General features: G+C 40.6%; 1 protein-coding gene across 1 annotated transcript in view; it reads left to right on the top strand.

Annotated features, from left to right (window-relative positions):
• VWA8 (von Willebrand factor A domain containing 8) overlaps positions 1-15697 on the top strand; it is a 180329-nt gene that overhangs the window by 107366 nt on the left and 57266 nt on the right. The window contains exons 25-28 of the mRNA XM_042838730.1: positions 330-535; positions 9741-9892; positions 14141-14249; positions 15160-15298. Of these exons, the coding sequence (XP_042694664.1) occupies positions 330-535; positions 9741-9892; positions 14141-14249; positions 15160-15298 (606 nt within the window). The remainder of the gene's footprint in view (positions 1-329; positions 536-9740; positions 9893-14140; positions 14250-15159; positions 15299-15697) is intronic.

Genomic DNA, 15697 nt, shown 5'->3' with positions numbered 1-15697 from the left:
TCAAGAATTCTCTGCCTTCTGTGGTATTTTGAAGGTGCTCACAAATTTCTTGAGGCTTTTTTTTTTCTTTTCTTTTGCATTTGATTTGCACTTCGTCTTGAAGTGAGTTTCTCCCTTGTTATCACATATATCATAATAGCAGGAGAAATCTCCATGTTCCTGAAACCTCAATGTTCTTTACAGCAAGTTGATCCTTCACTTTTTTCAAAGTGTCTCCTCTTGATATGTTGCTTTCCCATTTAAGCTCCTGTACAAAATGCAGTGGAGCTGTTGCATCTCATCTCTTTATAAAAACACCATAAATGTGTGTTGTTTTTGTTTTCTATTAGGGGACATCTTTAGTTGCCATGCTGTTGATAATCCTAAGCCGCAGTCTGAGCTGGCTATGCTTCGACAGTATGGTCCTGATGTTCCAGAGCCTATTCTTCAGAAATTAGTGGCTGCTTTTGGAGAGCTGAGGAGTTTAGCTGACCAAGGAATTATTAACTATCCCTATTCAACTAGAGAAGTTGTGAATATTGTGAAGCATTTGCAGGTACAGTACATCAGAACTTGTTGACTTTATCACTATTAAATTTCTAATACTTGTAGAAAAAGATACCAGTATTGTTCATGGATTTATAATTCATTTAAGAGAAGGCTTGCATTTTGAAAGCTTAGTAATGCTAGGATGTTCAGGATAAGGATCATAAACGTACTAAGCATATATAGACGTACAGAATACCTGTGATTCTGTTTTTGTTATGTTTGATGTAAGAAAATGTTAAGTGAATATAGTACACAGCTTCATACTAGCCTGTATTATGAAATTGCCAGCTTGGCATAGAATACTTGAAAAAGAATGTAGCTGTGCACTTTATGCTATATGGGATTTTTGTTTTTATTCATTTCCCAAGTTGGAAACAAGACTCTGTTGCACAACAGTAATATGCGACAGATGGAATTTGTCTAAGGAAGACATTACATGAATAATGACTTTGCTGACAGATTCTTAGGAACTGTGATAGCTTCCTGCATGCATTTTAAATGCAAAATCTTAAATTCTAATGTAATTATTATTATTTTATTATTTTTAAGTTTATGGTAGATTCTGACTTGTATCTTTATGAATTGAAGGATAGATTTTGACTGTATTTGAATTATAAAATATCTCAGTGACCTCTTAAATGGTAGTGCTGTTATTTTCTGTTTATAATCAAAAAGTAGATAACTTGGTGATTTATAGAGTATTTCCTGAATTACTGAATCCTAGATTTAAAAAGCATAGTGGAAATGTTAATGGATTTAGTGCAAATAGAAAATATATCATGCATTCTTTGACCAACTGTTCCTTTGTTTAACACTGGTATAGTATGGTTGAATTCTGCTTTTGTGTTTGTTAAGGGCTTACAAAGAATACTGAGATACTCAGCAGCTTTTTTGGCTTTATTGGCAAATGCTTTAGCCATAACATCCAACTCACAGCATCCAAAGGCAGGGACTGGGAGAAGAACAGCCCACTGTAGAGGTACATCAAGTTCAAGACCATCTAAGGAAACTCAGGGTGCACAAGTCCGTGGGATCTGACGGGCTTACATCTCAGAAAGCCAATTGTATCCTGGGCTACATGAAAAGAGAGATGGCCAGCAGGGTGAGGAAACTGGATATGAGCAAGAAATGTATGCTTGCAGCCCAGAAGACCAACATGATCCGGGGCTGCATCGAAAGAGGGGTGGCCAGCAAGGCAAAGGAGTGATTGTTCTCCTCTGCTCTGCCTTCATGAGGTCCCATTTGCAGCACTGCGTCTGGACCTGGAGCCCCCAGCACAAGAAGGATGTGGAGTTGTTGGAGTGAAGTCCATGGCTTCAGGCCATGAAGATGATCAGAGGTCTGGAGCACCTCTCCTATGAAAAAAGGCTGAGGCAGCTGGGCTTGTTCAGCCTGGGAAGAAAAGGCTCCAGGGAGAACTCATTGCGTCTTTTCAGTACTTAAAGGGAACTTATAAACAGGAGGGAGACCAGCTTTTTACGCTAAAAGCGAGTAGTCCATCCAAATAAGTATGTAAGCAAAATACTTTATGAGGCTCCAATAACAATTGATAGGTATTTTCTTTCCAAACTGATAGGAGTGCGTGTTGGTAGTATTACTGATGTCCGTTACACACTTACATCTGAAATAAGAACGGAAGTGAGAATGGAAAAATTACAATCATGAGGAAGAGTAAGAGGGCTGCTGAAAAGCTTATGTTAAATGAACTCTTTGTTGTACTTTCCAGCATTCCATCCATCCATCTTCTATCTTCAAGTAATCTAGAGTTGCCAACTGACGCTGAAACATATGGGCTTAATTATTTTTTCTTTCTCATATTGTTGAAGAATGGAAGAGCTGCACTGCTGATTGTCTTAAGGACAATTATTCTCTGCTTCTGTCACCTTCAACTAAGTAGATAAATGTGGACATATCAAACTGGGCATTGGGCACAGATCAGTGAGGAAGATCCCTGTTTGCTGGTTTTTATTGCTGATTTTTTTCTATGGCATTAGTTTTCAAGATCCTGGCCTCTTTGAAAGGTTGCAAAATTCTGTTTACTGTAACTTGTTTTTCAGTCTGCATAACAAAAAGGTTGGGGCTAGCCAAATGTAAGCAGTGAATATAAACATACTGTTTATTCCAAGTAAAAAGCTTTTAGGTCTTCAGGTAGAGAAGAAAGAGGAAGGAGGGAAATGAGTCAATGAAATTGCTGGTCCGAAGGAAGGAAGGAGGGAAGTTAGTCATGTTGTTACAACAGTTCCACAGTCACAATTTTATTGTACTATTGTGTTGGTTTCTTTCACATAATTTTGGGGTGGTATTTTTTTTTTCATCTGGTAAAAAAGAATTGGATATTTCAGAGAAAAAAAATATGGTTGATTACTGTTATCTGAGTGGGCATCATAGCGTCAGAACTTGTCGATTAAGAGAACATTCTGATTGCTGTGACATCAATATGTAAACATTAGGCTAATCTGATGGGCCTTCAACATACAGGATTGTGTCTACAGTGTAGTTTACAAGGGCATTTTCCTATAAATATTATGCAAATAGGTAACCCATAGTAATTTAGTTGTAGCCTAGATTGCATTCATATGCATTGCTTCTATGCTAATTTTTTTCTTAAGAAATGGCTTGATTTTTTTTTTATTTGTTTTTGTGGAGTCTTTTTGTGAAGGTTGAGATATCAAGCTATCTGAAGACCTGTAACTGCAGACTGTCTACTCCAACTGCCTGTCTTGGTTATTGCACCTATTTCTTCCTGCTAATTGTATAGAGAATTTGAGTCTTGTAGCTCTAGATGGCAGGTAGCCTAAAGATGCCTTTTTTGTCTCACTCACCTGCAACTGTCAGCACATGTCAAATGTCAGAGTTGTTGATGCTAATAGTGGCTTATGGGCAAACCCAGAAGCTCCATATGCTGCCCTTAACTGCTAGTGTTGTATACTATGACTGCTTCTGCACCAACTGATCTACAGGCTTTCACTAGATCTTTTGAATGTTCTTATGCAGAGTCCAGTCACCCAGTGTCTCTGGTAGATGTTAATCAAGCAACTCATATTTGTCCAAATAGTAAATAGTAAAGTAGAAATGGCTTTTCTACCAAGTCTATTGAGATTTTTCTCAATTTGAGGTATTTAGTTAGTTAGTTTTTCTTACTTTGCCTTCTTTCTTGTTTGTATCTGAGATTGATTTCTGTTCGCAGACAATAGAGTAACAGTTTTTGATTGGTAAATGTGCAAGGTGCCTTCTGACCCTGAAGCCTACATTAGTCTTTTAAGCCTCTCCAGTAAGCTCTTGTGCTAAGATAGCAGGTGCTTAATACATTTTTTTCTGTTCATCTGATCTCAAATGGAAGCTAGGTTTGTCACATCCACTTACATCCTTTTCTGCCTGTGCAGCTCTACACACAACACATGCTTTTTATCCTTTTGGCCAACCACATTGAATCTTAGTTACCAGTTACCAAAGATAATGAGGTTTCCGCTGGCTTAATCAGAATCAGTAGCTATGTGGCAGAGAGAAACAGACTGAAATTTATGTCTCTGTGAATGAAAAGGCAAGCTGCTTTTCCTGGCAGTAGATGATGCCCACTGTAAAAGGGAGAGCAGTGGATGTAGTCTACCTTGATTTCAGCAAGGCTTTTGATACTGTCCCCCACGACATCCTTATAACAAAGCTGAGGAAGTGTGGGATAGATGAGTGGACAGTGAGGTGGGTTGAGAACTGGCTGACTGGCAGAGCACAGAGGGTCGTCGTTGACGGTGCAGAGTCTGGTTGGAGGCCTGTAACCAGCGGTGTTCGTCAGGGGTCGGTGCTGGGTCCGGTCTTGTTCAACATCTTCATCAGTGACCTTGATAAGGGGATAATGGCCACCCTCAGCAAGTTTGCTGATGATATGAAGTTGGGAGGATTGGCTGACATGCCTGAAGGCTGTGCTGCCATTCAGCGAGACCTGGACAGGCTGGAGAGCTGGGCAGAAAAAAACTGGATGAGGTTTAACAAAAGCAAGTTTAGAGTCTTGCATCTGGGGAGGAATAATTGCATGCACCAGTACAGGTTGGGGGATGACCTTCTGGAGAGGAGCTCTGCAGAGAGGGACCTGGGTGTCCTGGTGGACAGCAGGTTGGCCATGAGCCAGCAGTGTGCCCTTGTGGCCAAGAGGGCCAATGGCATCCTGGGGTGCATTAAAAAGAGCGTGGCCAGCAGGTTGAGGGAGGTGATCCTCCCCCTCTACTCTGCCCTGATGAGGCCTCATCTGGAGCACTGCGTCCAGTTCTGGGCTCCCCAGTACAAAAAAGACAGGGATCTCTTGGAAGGAGTCCAGCGGAGGGCCACAAAAGGTGGTGAGGGGCCTGGAGCATCTCTCCTACGAGGAAAGGCTGAGTGAACTGGGTCTGTTCAGCCTTGAGAAAAGAAGACTGAGAGGGGACCTGATCCAGGTCTATAAATATCTAAGGTGTGGGGAGCAGAGTGGTGAGGCCAGACTGTTTTCAGCAATGTGTGGTGACAGGACAAGGGGAAATGGAAAGAAACTGGAGCACAGGAAGTTCCACACAAATGTGCGCAAGAACTTCTTTACAGTGAGGTGACAGAGCACTGGAACAGGCTGCCCAGGGCAGTTGTGGAGTCTCCTTCTCCGGAGATGTTCAAGACCTGCCTGGATGCCTACCTGTGCTACCTGGTGTAGAGAACCTGCTTAGGCAGGGGGTTGGACTCGATGATCTCTGGAGGTCCCTTCCAACCCCTACAATTCTGTGGTTCTGTGAGGCTTGTGTCATGGTGCTGTCAGTACAGGACACACACAGCCATCTGAAGCCTTTGCAACGCATACAGAGGCAAGTAGTAGTCACACGAAGTAGACATCTGAAAAAAATAATCTGGATTTGTTACAGTCTGCATACCAGACACTTGTTGCTTTATTTTCAGAGTAGTGGTAGAAGTGCTGTAGAATAAGATTACCTGCTTGTACCAGTAAACTACTTTTTTATTGACGCTTGTGAGTCAACAATAGCAATATATGTGGTTGAAAAAGGTTGGATCCACAAAAAAATTATCTTTCACCCAAATTCTGTCACAGCTTTGTATGAAATAAAGCATTATGTATATAAATTAAATGAAAAAATGTTAAGAATTATTTCACTTAGTATTTTTAAAAATAGAAAAGAATCCAAACCGTAAAAATACTCAAAGGAACGCTCAGAAGTGTTAGTCGAAGGGAAGGAACCAATGAACGAGAACCAGACAGACTGATGAGAGATCAATATTTTCTCCAGTAATCTTGTTTTAAAAATCAATAGAAACCAAATGATTTTTTTTTTTTAAATGTTAAACCCAAATGTTCAGACTTCAGTTTCTTCAAGTGAGCTGTCATTGCCTTTCTTCAGTAATCAGTTATCCAGGCAGTTATTAAAAAGGGGTTGAATTTGATCTGATTGGAACAAGAGAGTTACAATTTTTTAATAACTGAAGTGGAGGGCCTTTTTACAAGTGCTTGTGTTCAGAATGGGTTTTTTGGCAGCAGCAATCAGCTGTACTGATGAAGTAAATTGTACTTGATGTCCTACTGGAAAACACAGGACTGTTGGTTTAATTCACTGATATTGATTTGATGATGATACAAGGGTGGATAGTGATAGGACAAGAGGGAATGGTTTTAAACTGAGGCAGGAGAGGTTTAGGTTAGATATTAAGAGGAAGTTTTCAACACAGAGGGTGGTGATGCACTGGAGCAGGTTGCCCAAGGAGGTTGTAGATCACAGAAATCACAGAAGCACCAAGGTTGGAAATGACCTACAAAATCATCCAGTCCAACCATCCACCCATCACCAACAGTTCTCACTAAACCACGTCCCTCAACACAAAATCCAAACGTTCCTTGAAAGCCTCCAAGATCGGTGACTCCACCACCTCCCTGGGCAGCCCATTCCAGTGCCTGACCACTCTTCCAGAGAAGTAGTATTTCCTAACGTCCAGCCTAAATCTCCCCTGGCACAGCTTGAAGCCATTCCCTCTGGTCCGATCACCAGTTACATGAGAGAAGAGGCCGACCCCCAGCTCACCACAACCTCCCTTCAGGAAGTTATAGAGAGCAGTGAGGTCTCCCCTGAGCCTCCTCTTCTCCAGGCTGAACATTCCCAGCTCCTTCAGCCGCTCCTCATAAGCCCTGTGCTCCAGACCCCTCACCAGGTTTGTGGCCCTTCTTTGAACCCGCTCCAGGGCCTCTATGTCTTTCCTGCAGTGAGGGGCCCAAAACTGGACACAGTACTCGAGGTGTGGCCTCACCAGAGCTGAGTACAGAGGGACAATCACTGCCCTGCTCCTGCTGGCAACACTGTTTCTGATGCAAGCCAGGATGCCATTGGCCTTCTTGGCCACCTGGGCACACTGCTGGCTCATGTTCAGCCGAGCATCAACCAATATCCCAGGTTCATTTCCTCTACACAGTCGTCCAAGCCACTCTGCCCCAAGCCTGTAGCGCTGCCTGGGGTTGTTGTAGCCTTTGGCATTGCCTGGGGTTGTTGTGGCCAAAGTGCAGGACCCGGCACTTGGCCTTGTTGAACCTCATCCCATTGGCTTCAGCCCAGCTCTCCAGCCTGTCCAGATCCCTCTGCAGGGCCTCGCTACCCCCAGGCAGATTGACACTTCCAGCCAACTTGGTGTCATCTGCAAACTTACTGATGGTGCACTCAATGCCCTCATCCAGCTCATCAATAAAGATGTTGAAGAGGACAGGCCCCAGCACCAACCCTTGGGGAGCACAACTTGTGACCAGTCACCGGCTGGATTTAACTCCATTCACAACCGCAGTTTGGGCCCGGCCTTCCAACCAGTTCCTTATCCAGCCAAGAGTGCATCTGTCCAAGCCACGGGCTGTCAGATTCTATAGGAGAATGCTGTGGGTGACAGTGTCAAAGGCTTTGCTGAAGTCTAGGTAGACCACATCAAGCAGCCTTTCCCTTGTCTACCAGGTGGGTCACTAGATCATAGAAGATCAGGTTGGTCACACAGAACCTGCCCTTTGTGAACCCGTGCTGGTTGGGCCTGAATCCCCCTGTTGTCCTGCACATGCCACGTGATCTCCCTCAAGACAGTCTGCTCCATAAGATGCCCCATCCCTGGAGGCCTTCAGGGCCAGGCTGGATGTGGCTCTGGGCAGCTTGGTCTGATGGTTGGTGACCCTGCACATAGCGGGGCGGTTGAAACTACATGATCATTGTGGTCCTTTTCTATGGTTCTATGATACTGATGTCAGAATTTTACACAGTGATTCAGAGAAACACAGAAACACTTGGAGGCTGCTATTTGAGGCATGTCACCTAGGCTTCTTCATCATCTTGTGCAGGGCAGGTGAAAGGGTGGGTGGTGAGTAAACAAGGTATCTTGGTGTGAGGTTGTTGGTTCTGCTCTGCAATGAGAAGAGAATAACAAAGAAACCACAGCATTGGTCATAATCTGAGAATCTGTCTTGTTTGGTAAGGAATGAACGTTTTAAACATTATCATACACCAACTGTATTTTGCTAAGCTGTGATAATACAGAACTTCTAATAGCTTCCTCATGGGTAGGATTAAAAAGCAGTATATAGTTCAGTATACTTTTATACCAGTGCTAGTAACTGAAATATTCTGTGGCATGTATACCATAGATTAAAAAAAAGGTTTTGTACAAGCCTATTTCTAGCAGTGGTATTCAGTTGTACCACAATAGCTAGCTAAATTTAGTGTTGCTTGACTCTGATATGTAAGAAGTCATGTATTTCTTCATTTGGGAAAATATTAAAATCCCCAGTAATGATGATGTATGATTAAGAGTTCATGAAAAAAATCTGTTCTTCTGTTTTAGTTTTTATTTCTTTTAGGACTCAGCAGCTTTTATTAAAATGCTGTTATACATTTCAGTGATGTGTGTTATAACATTTTTTTTCAAGTTGCTTTTGTAGCAGCCATTGCTTGCCGATGGGAAAAAAACAATCAAGATTTCAGCTCCATATACCTAGAAATAAAGCGGTTAGGAGGTAAAGTTCTAGGAGATATAGTAGTTCAGGTGTTTTTTAAAATTCTTATAAATTGATTTGTTCCATTTACATCCTACATGAATAAGAACGTGTGTGAAAGGCTCAGTGATTTAGATGTGTTAATGTGTACAGCTTAAACAGCAGCTGTTTTTGTCAATGATAGACGAAATCTAAATTTTGGATAATTTGTATTCTGTTTAAAATACCTTCATGTGCCTTTAAAGTAAGGTTATTTAAGCTTGAAATTATGGCAGCATGCATAAAAATATATGTTTACTTCAAACTGCCTGAATTTATTGGCGAACAGGTACGTGTGTGCTATAGGAGTTTCAAAAACCAGTGAAAGTACATATGAAGCATTTGGTAACAATTTTCAGAAGTGCTAAGCTGCCTATAGGGCCTTCTGAAGGCCCTGAAAAAGCTTTCTGCTTTTCAGTGTGTTCCTGCTACATGAGTTCAATCAGTGAAGAAGTCTTACTGGATTCTAGGTCTTGGTGGGAAATGAGAGCAGAAAAATGTGTTTTCTTCTGGCAGAACGGCAATAATTAAAAGGTGTGAGGGGCAGTTCTTAAACCTGGAAGAGAACACTTTCCTTAAATCAAAAGTGCCGTTCAGTAGCAATAGTTAGCACTTTCTCTGTTGGAAATCCTAAATAAAATTTGATAGAACTGTTTTCTTTCTGTATACATTTCAGGTAGGATTTTCCATAATTAAATAAAAGCTTGTCCATCTTCAGTGTCTATTTCCACTGACATCCATCACAACCTAAAGTTATCTTTAGTAAGCAAGCAATGCATCTTCTGCTTTTCCATATTCAACACCGAGAATCAGAATTCTTAAATAAATTATACAGTTGAGTGCATGAATATATGTATTTGTGTCAGAACTTTCCAGTTAGCAGTTCCAAATTTAAAAATACATGCTATGTTTAATTATGTATTTGAACGATTAGGCCACTTTGTGATGTGTGTAACAAAAATGATTCTTCAAAACATGAGTGCAAATGATTATCTAACTAACTGTCTCCTATCTGTTTGTTTAATTCAGGTTTAGTATCATGAACTTCACTCTGACTTGAAGCAACGTACCTTCTTTTATTCCAGAAATTTATTAAAAAAATTTCTTGATCATTTGTATAAGTTGAGCAGAGTTTCTGTTAGAACTATTAACAAAGTATTCAGTAAAATAAATCTGGGACTTTGCTCCTTTACAGAAATTCCCAACTGAAGGACTGGCAAACGTTGTTCGAAATGTGTTTGACTTCGACTCCTACAACAACGAAATGCGTGAAATTTTAACCAGCACTTTGCACAAATATGGGATACCTATTGGAGCAAAACCAACCAATGTACAGCTGGCCAAGGAGTAAGAGTAACATAAGATACATTTTAAGAAGACATGTCTCTCATGGTCACTTGTTCTGTCGTGTTAACTTGCTGCTGCTAACTGATTTTAAACCAACCTGAAATACTTGAAGTACTCCTCTGCTTTAAGTTTCTATGTCTACAATAATTGAAATTTCTTTATGATAGACTGTTTGCTTTTTACTAATATTTAGTCTTTACTTAATGTCCATGTACGTATTCATAGTTTGTATGGCAAACAGACATATATTAATAAAGGGAAATATTTGTTTCTTCTCCTGTGTTTTTAATTGAATGGCAACAAGCTTCAGAGGGATGGAGCACCTCTCCTACAAAAAAAAGCTTGAGGAATCTGGGCTTGTTTAGCTTGGAGAAGAGAAGGCTGCTGGGAGACCTTCCAGTTCTTGAAGGGAGTGTATAAACAGGAGCAGGAACCGACTGTTTACAAGGGTGGATAGTGATAGGACAAGGGGGAATGGTTTTAAACTGAGACAGGAGAGATTTAGGTTAGATATTAGGAGGAAGTTTTTCACTCAGAGGGTGGTGATGTACTGGAACAGGTTGCCCAAGAGGTTGTGGATGCCCCATCCCTGGAGGCATTCAAGACCAGGCTGGATGTGGCTCTGGGCAGCCTGGTCTGGTGGTTGGAGACCCTGCTCATAGCAGGGAGTTGAAACGAGATGATCACTGTGATCCTTTTCAACCCAGGCCATTCTGTGATTCTGATAAGCTTTTGTCCTGTTACTTATCCCCTAAATCAGTATAAAAAATAATGGGTTGTCTTCAGTGTTGTTGGGATTTTGTTTTTGATACTCATAAAAGGATCTACAAAAATACATATGTAGTGTGTGCAAGCAAATGCCCAAGCTCTAGGAATCATTTTGTACGTGTGTATGTCGCTATCACTTTAATTATATTGGTACTTTGAGAGTTTTCCTGCATCAGAGGTTGCCCAAGAATAATCTTTTGACAGTTTGTCTCCCCTCAGACTGCTGTGTATGAGCAAAATCAAGTTAAATAATAGTTTTATGTAGAATTGTCACATCAACCATAAGTCCTGTGTCCCTCACCCTTTCTAAACTGTCTTCGTATGTAACCATTTCATGGACAGCAGCGATCTTTAAGAAAACCAGGATGTAAAACCAGGAGCAAATAAACATCAAAATATGTCTAGCTTTTCCTTAACCTACAAGCATCGACCAGAACCGTAATGAAAGAAGTGTCTAGGAATAATTCATTAGAACTTGCTTTTATGCCTTGGCTTCCTAGCATTACTGCAGCCTGTCGTGTGTTTTTTCTGCTCTATAAACTTTCTAGCTTTTGTGGAAAGCATAAATTGAGGGTTGTTCTGTACATTACTGGAAATAGCAGTGGTGTTTCAGTGCAGTTCTTAACGATCCACTGCATTTTTCTACACCCATCAGATCTCTGTTTCTCTGCTTTTTGCCACTGGTGCCGTTTCCATAGTTTTCTGTCGGCCCTTTATATAAGAAACATTTGGTTCATTTAATTCATTTGAAAAACTGCAGAGGGGCAGAAGTGCCTTATGAATCTTTTTATTAGCACTGTCACTTCAAGTTATTTTCAAAACTTTGTCATTACCTGCAAGTCCTGGGAAAAGAAAATAGTCTCCCTACTTTAACTCATATCACAGAATCACAGAATGGCCTGGGTTGGAAGGGAGCTCAAGGATCATGAAGTTCCAACCCCCCTGCTGCAGGCAGGGCCACCAACCTTTCCATTTAATACTAGACCAGGCTGCCCAGGGCCCCATCCAACCTGGCCTTGAACATTGCAGCAACATATCATGTATGTTCAGTAGAGGATAACTGTTCAGATGTGCCCACGTCTCTAGTGTGGTTGTGTTGCCCCAGCCCTTCTGTACCCTCACTTCTGAAAACCATCAGAAAGCAGACAGGCTCTAAGACCTTTTGTGCCACCAGCTTCTTCTAGATTTTCTTAGACCAGTTTTCTGTGCAGTGAGATGGAATGAAGTAGCGTTGTCAGGCCCTGTTTTTCTTGACAGAGGAACTTTGTGTTACGAGTTCTGTTCTATGTTTTATTCCTAAATTCTGATCTACCTCTCCCTTCTCTTTGCTGTTCATGATGGCTTGGGCTGCTCTCCAGAGAAGCTAAATCATTCAGGAGCAGGGAAGAGAGCAAAACCTCAAAAATCTGGGAGAAAGGAGAAATAAATTTTCCTCAGGGAAGAAAACCATTAGCAAAGCAAATCTCCAGGAAGCTGAAACAGAATGGAAATGTTTTATTTCTTTGAGAATGCAATCTGTAATTCTGTTGCTGTATAAAACAGAGTATTCAGTTAGAGCTGGTTATTAACATCTGTTTTGTTTTAAAATGTAATAAGTGCTCACAATTATTAGTGAACCTGTTGATTTCTAGGATGTTGTACATGAGAGTAATGTATAAGGAATTAATAGCTGAATCCATATTCTTAAGGAAGCTGATATTCCATTGAGATAACAGGGAAGGAGCTATTGCTGATTGCAACACAAATAAAATCAATGTTTAAACATTGCTATCCATTAATATTCATAAATCCTATGATTCTATAAATAGGCCACAAACAGGCAGTGAATATTCTGCTGGGTCTTTGACTGAATGAGGGAAATAATTAAATACCCTTTCCTCATTACGTGCCCCAGTGGTATGTTGCTGGCAGCTGAGTGTTTATATGATCTGTAGCATCCAAACCATTTTCTGTTTCCAAATAATGCAGTGTCTTTGGCTATCTAACTGCCTTGGCACATTGTCCATGCTCAGAATGGGGATGGAGATGGAGTGACTGCCTCCCTGTGGGTTCTGCCTTATCCAGGTTGCTTGAGGTTTGCTGTATGCCAGACAGAAATGTTTATGTGTCTTTCCTGCGTGAGTTGGAATGAATAGAGGATATTAATGTTCATTCCTTCACTTTTTCCTTACGTTCTCAGTGAAAAAAAATAGTATTAAAATTGGCCAGGATTCATATGTCATCCCAAAAAATTTTTTTGAGATTTCTCCTTGTTCTGGAAAGAGTATCAAGGGGAAGAAAAACTAATGACTTATGTTTAGAGTGGCCAGGTTGGAGGGGAGAGGGGAAATAATTTTAACAGTAGGAACAAGCATCATCAAATGGGGCATAGGAAACCAAGCACAGGCTTTTAACAGTCTAAGTGAACTTCCTTAAAATAGACTTCAGAGATATTTATAGCAAGGGAGAGGGAATGTCTTCTGTTCTCTTGCCAAGTTATGTAGCTGTACAATAATGTGCGAGTGCTTGTAATACAGAATGCAGTTTTGATAGGTCTCTTTAGGAGCAACAGATCCTAAATAAAAGAAACCAAAAGCGATAAGTTCACTAGCTTGAATGCATTCATGCCTATCAACAAAGTCAAACTGCTTTTAGTGGCTGCAAATCACTGGAGAAAATGTCTCTGTTCTGCTGTCAAGCTACTTTGTCGTATGCCAGCATTTTCTTTTCCTTTATAAATGATTTTGCTGTAGCCTGTGTGTTTCTTCCCTAAGTAAAATGCAGGGAAATTAAGAACTTAGACCAGGGAAACCAACAGAGGCTCTCAAAGAAGGGTATGCCAATCCTGTAGGCTGCTGAAGGCAGTGGCATGCTCTCACGTTTGTGTTACATTGCCTATGTCCATGTGAGCAGTGGCAAAACTGCATTTATTGCATTTAATATGCATTTATTGCATAGTTAACTGTTCACAGTGTTTACTCTGCTTAGTTTACTGTTTTTAGAGGAGCATGTTACTTGCAATAGTCCCTTGAAGCAGTACTATCACATCCTGCCTGACTTGAGTACAGCAAAGCAAGAGATGGCTTGGATGTATTTTGCTACATGCCCTAGATAATTCAGAATGGAAGAGTGTATCATCTGAGACCATATTATGTGAAAGATTCCTTCTTTTATCATGCTATTCAGGTTGTGACGTTATTAGTATTCCAGAAGGCTAAATTCTCCGGGCAGCCTGGTCTGGTGGTTGGTGACCCTGCACATAGCAGGGGGTTGAAATTGGAGGGTCATTACAGTCCTTTTCAACCCAGGCCATTCTATGATTCTATGATTTTTGTGATTTTAAACATGAAAGAAATGACATGTTTTAGTGAGGAAGCATTTTGTGCAGGAAAATCTTCAAATATGACAAGTTGGAAGAATGCTGTTATTTAAATGATTTATTCCATATCAGTTGCTGGTTAATGAATATAAAAATACGTTTGTTCCTACACTGTTTGACAGACTGCCATTACCAGATCATAAATTTATGGGCTACTGGAAAATTGATCAGCCAGGGAATGCACAACAGAAACTGCTGTGTCCCACAGAAACTCAAAAAATAGATGTAAAGGTTTGTCTCTTTCTTCTTTCTTTTCATTTTTTTATACAGCACTCTTTTTATGTATTGGGATGTGAAGAATCTCAAGTGTAGTTTCTTTAGGAAAAAGAGCATATGCAAAGTTTGATCCTTGTTACCTGCTGATGCTTTTTAATGCTGACTTGAAAAATGAACTGTTATGTGTACCTCACCCTCAGAGTGTAGGCTGCCCTTTAAAAATCACTGAGTTTGCTCAGAAGTTCTTGAAAAGAGCTATTTATAAGGACAGTGAAAATATCATATTTGAAAGAACTCTGCAGTTGGTTTGGATGCTTGGAGGTGGTTGGCTTCAGCCCCCAGACCTCAGTTTTTGGATAAGATCAGAGACTGAAAAGAAAGCTTCTTTCTGCATTTATTTTACACACAGCTGAATTCTTAAGGGTCTTTGGCATTGCCAGGATTGAATCTGAAACTTTGGTACAATTTGGCCTGCAACCAAAGCTTTAAAGTCCTTTTCAGCTTTGAGCACTTGGCATAACTTCAGTAATTATTGCAACAGTAAGGAAAAACCCCAAACTACTAATTCGATGTGGGATTTATAAAACAAGAAGTTGCCATTGAACTTCTTTGGGACAAAAAATATATTCTGATGTCTTTTTCCCTTGTATGGTTGAATTTTATCAGAACGTGATGCTGCCCTCAGTCCGTTCAGCAATAATGGTTGCAAACCAACCCACTAAAAAGGGAGGCGTGATGGTTGCTGTACTGCAAAGAAAATGAGAGCATGAACATTCAGAAAGCTTGCAGAAAAGCATTTCTCCTTCCCTGCCATTAATCTGTTTCTGATGTTATTTGTATTAATGGTTTTGAAAAAGGCTTCTAGATTTTAATACCAAATAGTAAGCCAAGTATTTTAGCAAGCCCTCATTACTGTTTGTTTCAGGGCCCTGTGTACTTAAATATTCAAGGATTTCCACTGGAACGACATGAAGCCCGGTCCCTCAGCTTCACAGAAGAACTTGCTTATTGGACACTGCCTTTGGATGAAACTAACCTTGTTTGCGATGTCACTGTCACAAAAGGTGAAGTAAGAAATACAATTAACTATTGTAATGGTCCCCAGTGTCACAGATACAGGAAATATCCTGGAGATGAGGAAGAGTTGGGCTGTTGACATCATAAATGCCTGCTGATGGCCAGTGACAGAATAAAGAACAATAAAATGTGATTCTAAGGGTAAAAACAACACTTCAGTGTATGTTCAGTAGTTAATATTTATGGGTTTGTTTGCAAATGACTACAGGAATAATACTAGGACTTGGAGTATAGAAAAGACCTGGTACAGTTCAGCCTAGAGAAGACTGAGAGGGGATCTTATCAATGCTTATAAATATCTAAATGGTGGGAGTCAAGTGGATAGGGCCAAGCTCTTTTCAGTGATGTGAAGTAACTGGATAAGTGGCATAAGAAACAGTGGATAA

The sequence above is a fragment of the Centrocercus urophasianus genome, unplaced genomic scaffold, assembly GCF_019232065.1.
Source record: "Centrocercus urophasianus isolate 14NV4802_14NV808 unplaced genomic scaffold, USGS_Curo_1.0 seq_9, whole genome shotgun sequence".
Taxonomy (NCBI): Eukaryota; Metazoa; Chordata; class Aves; order Galliformes; family Phasianidae; genus Centrocercus; species Centrocercus urophasianus.
This window is presented reverse-complemented; position numbering and strand designations above follow the sequence as displayed.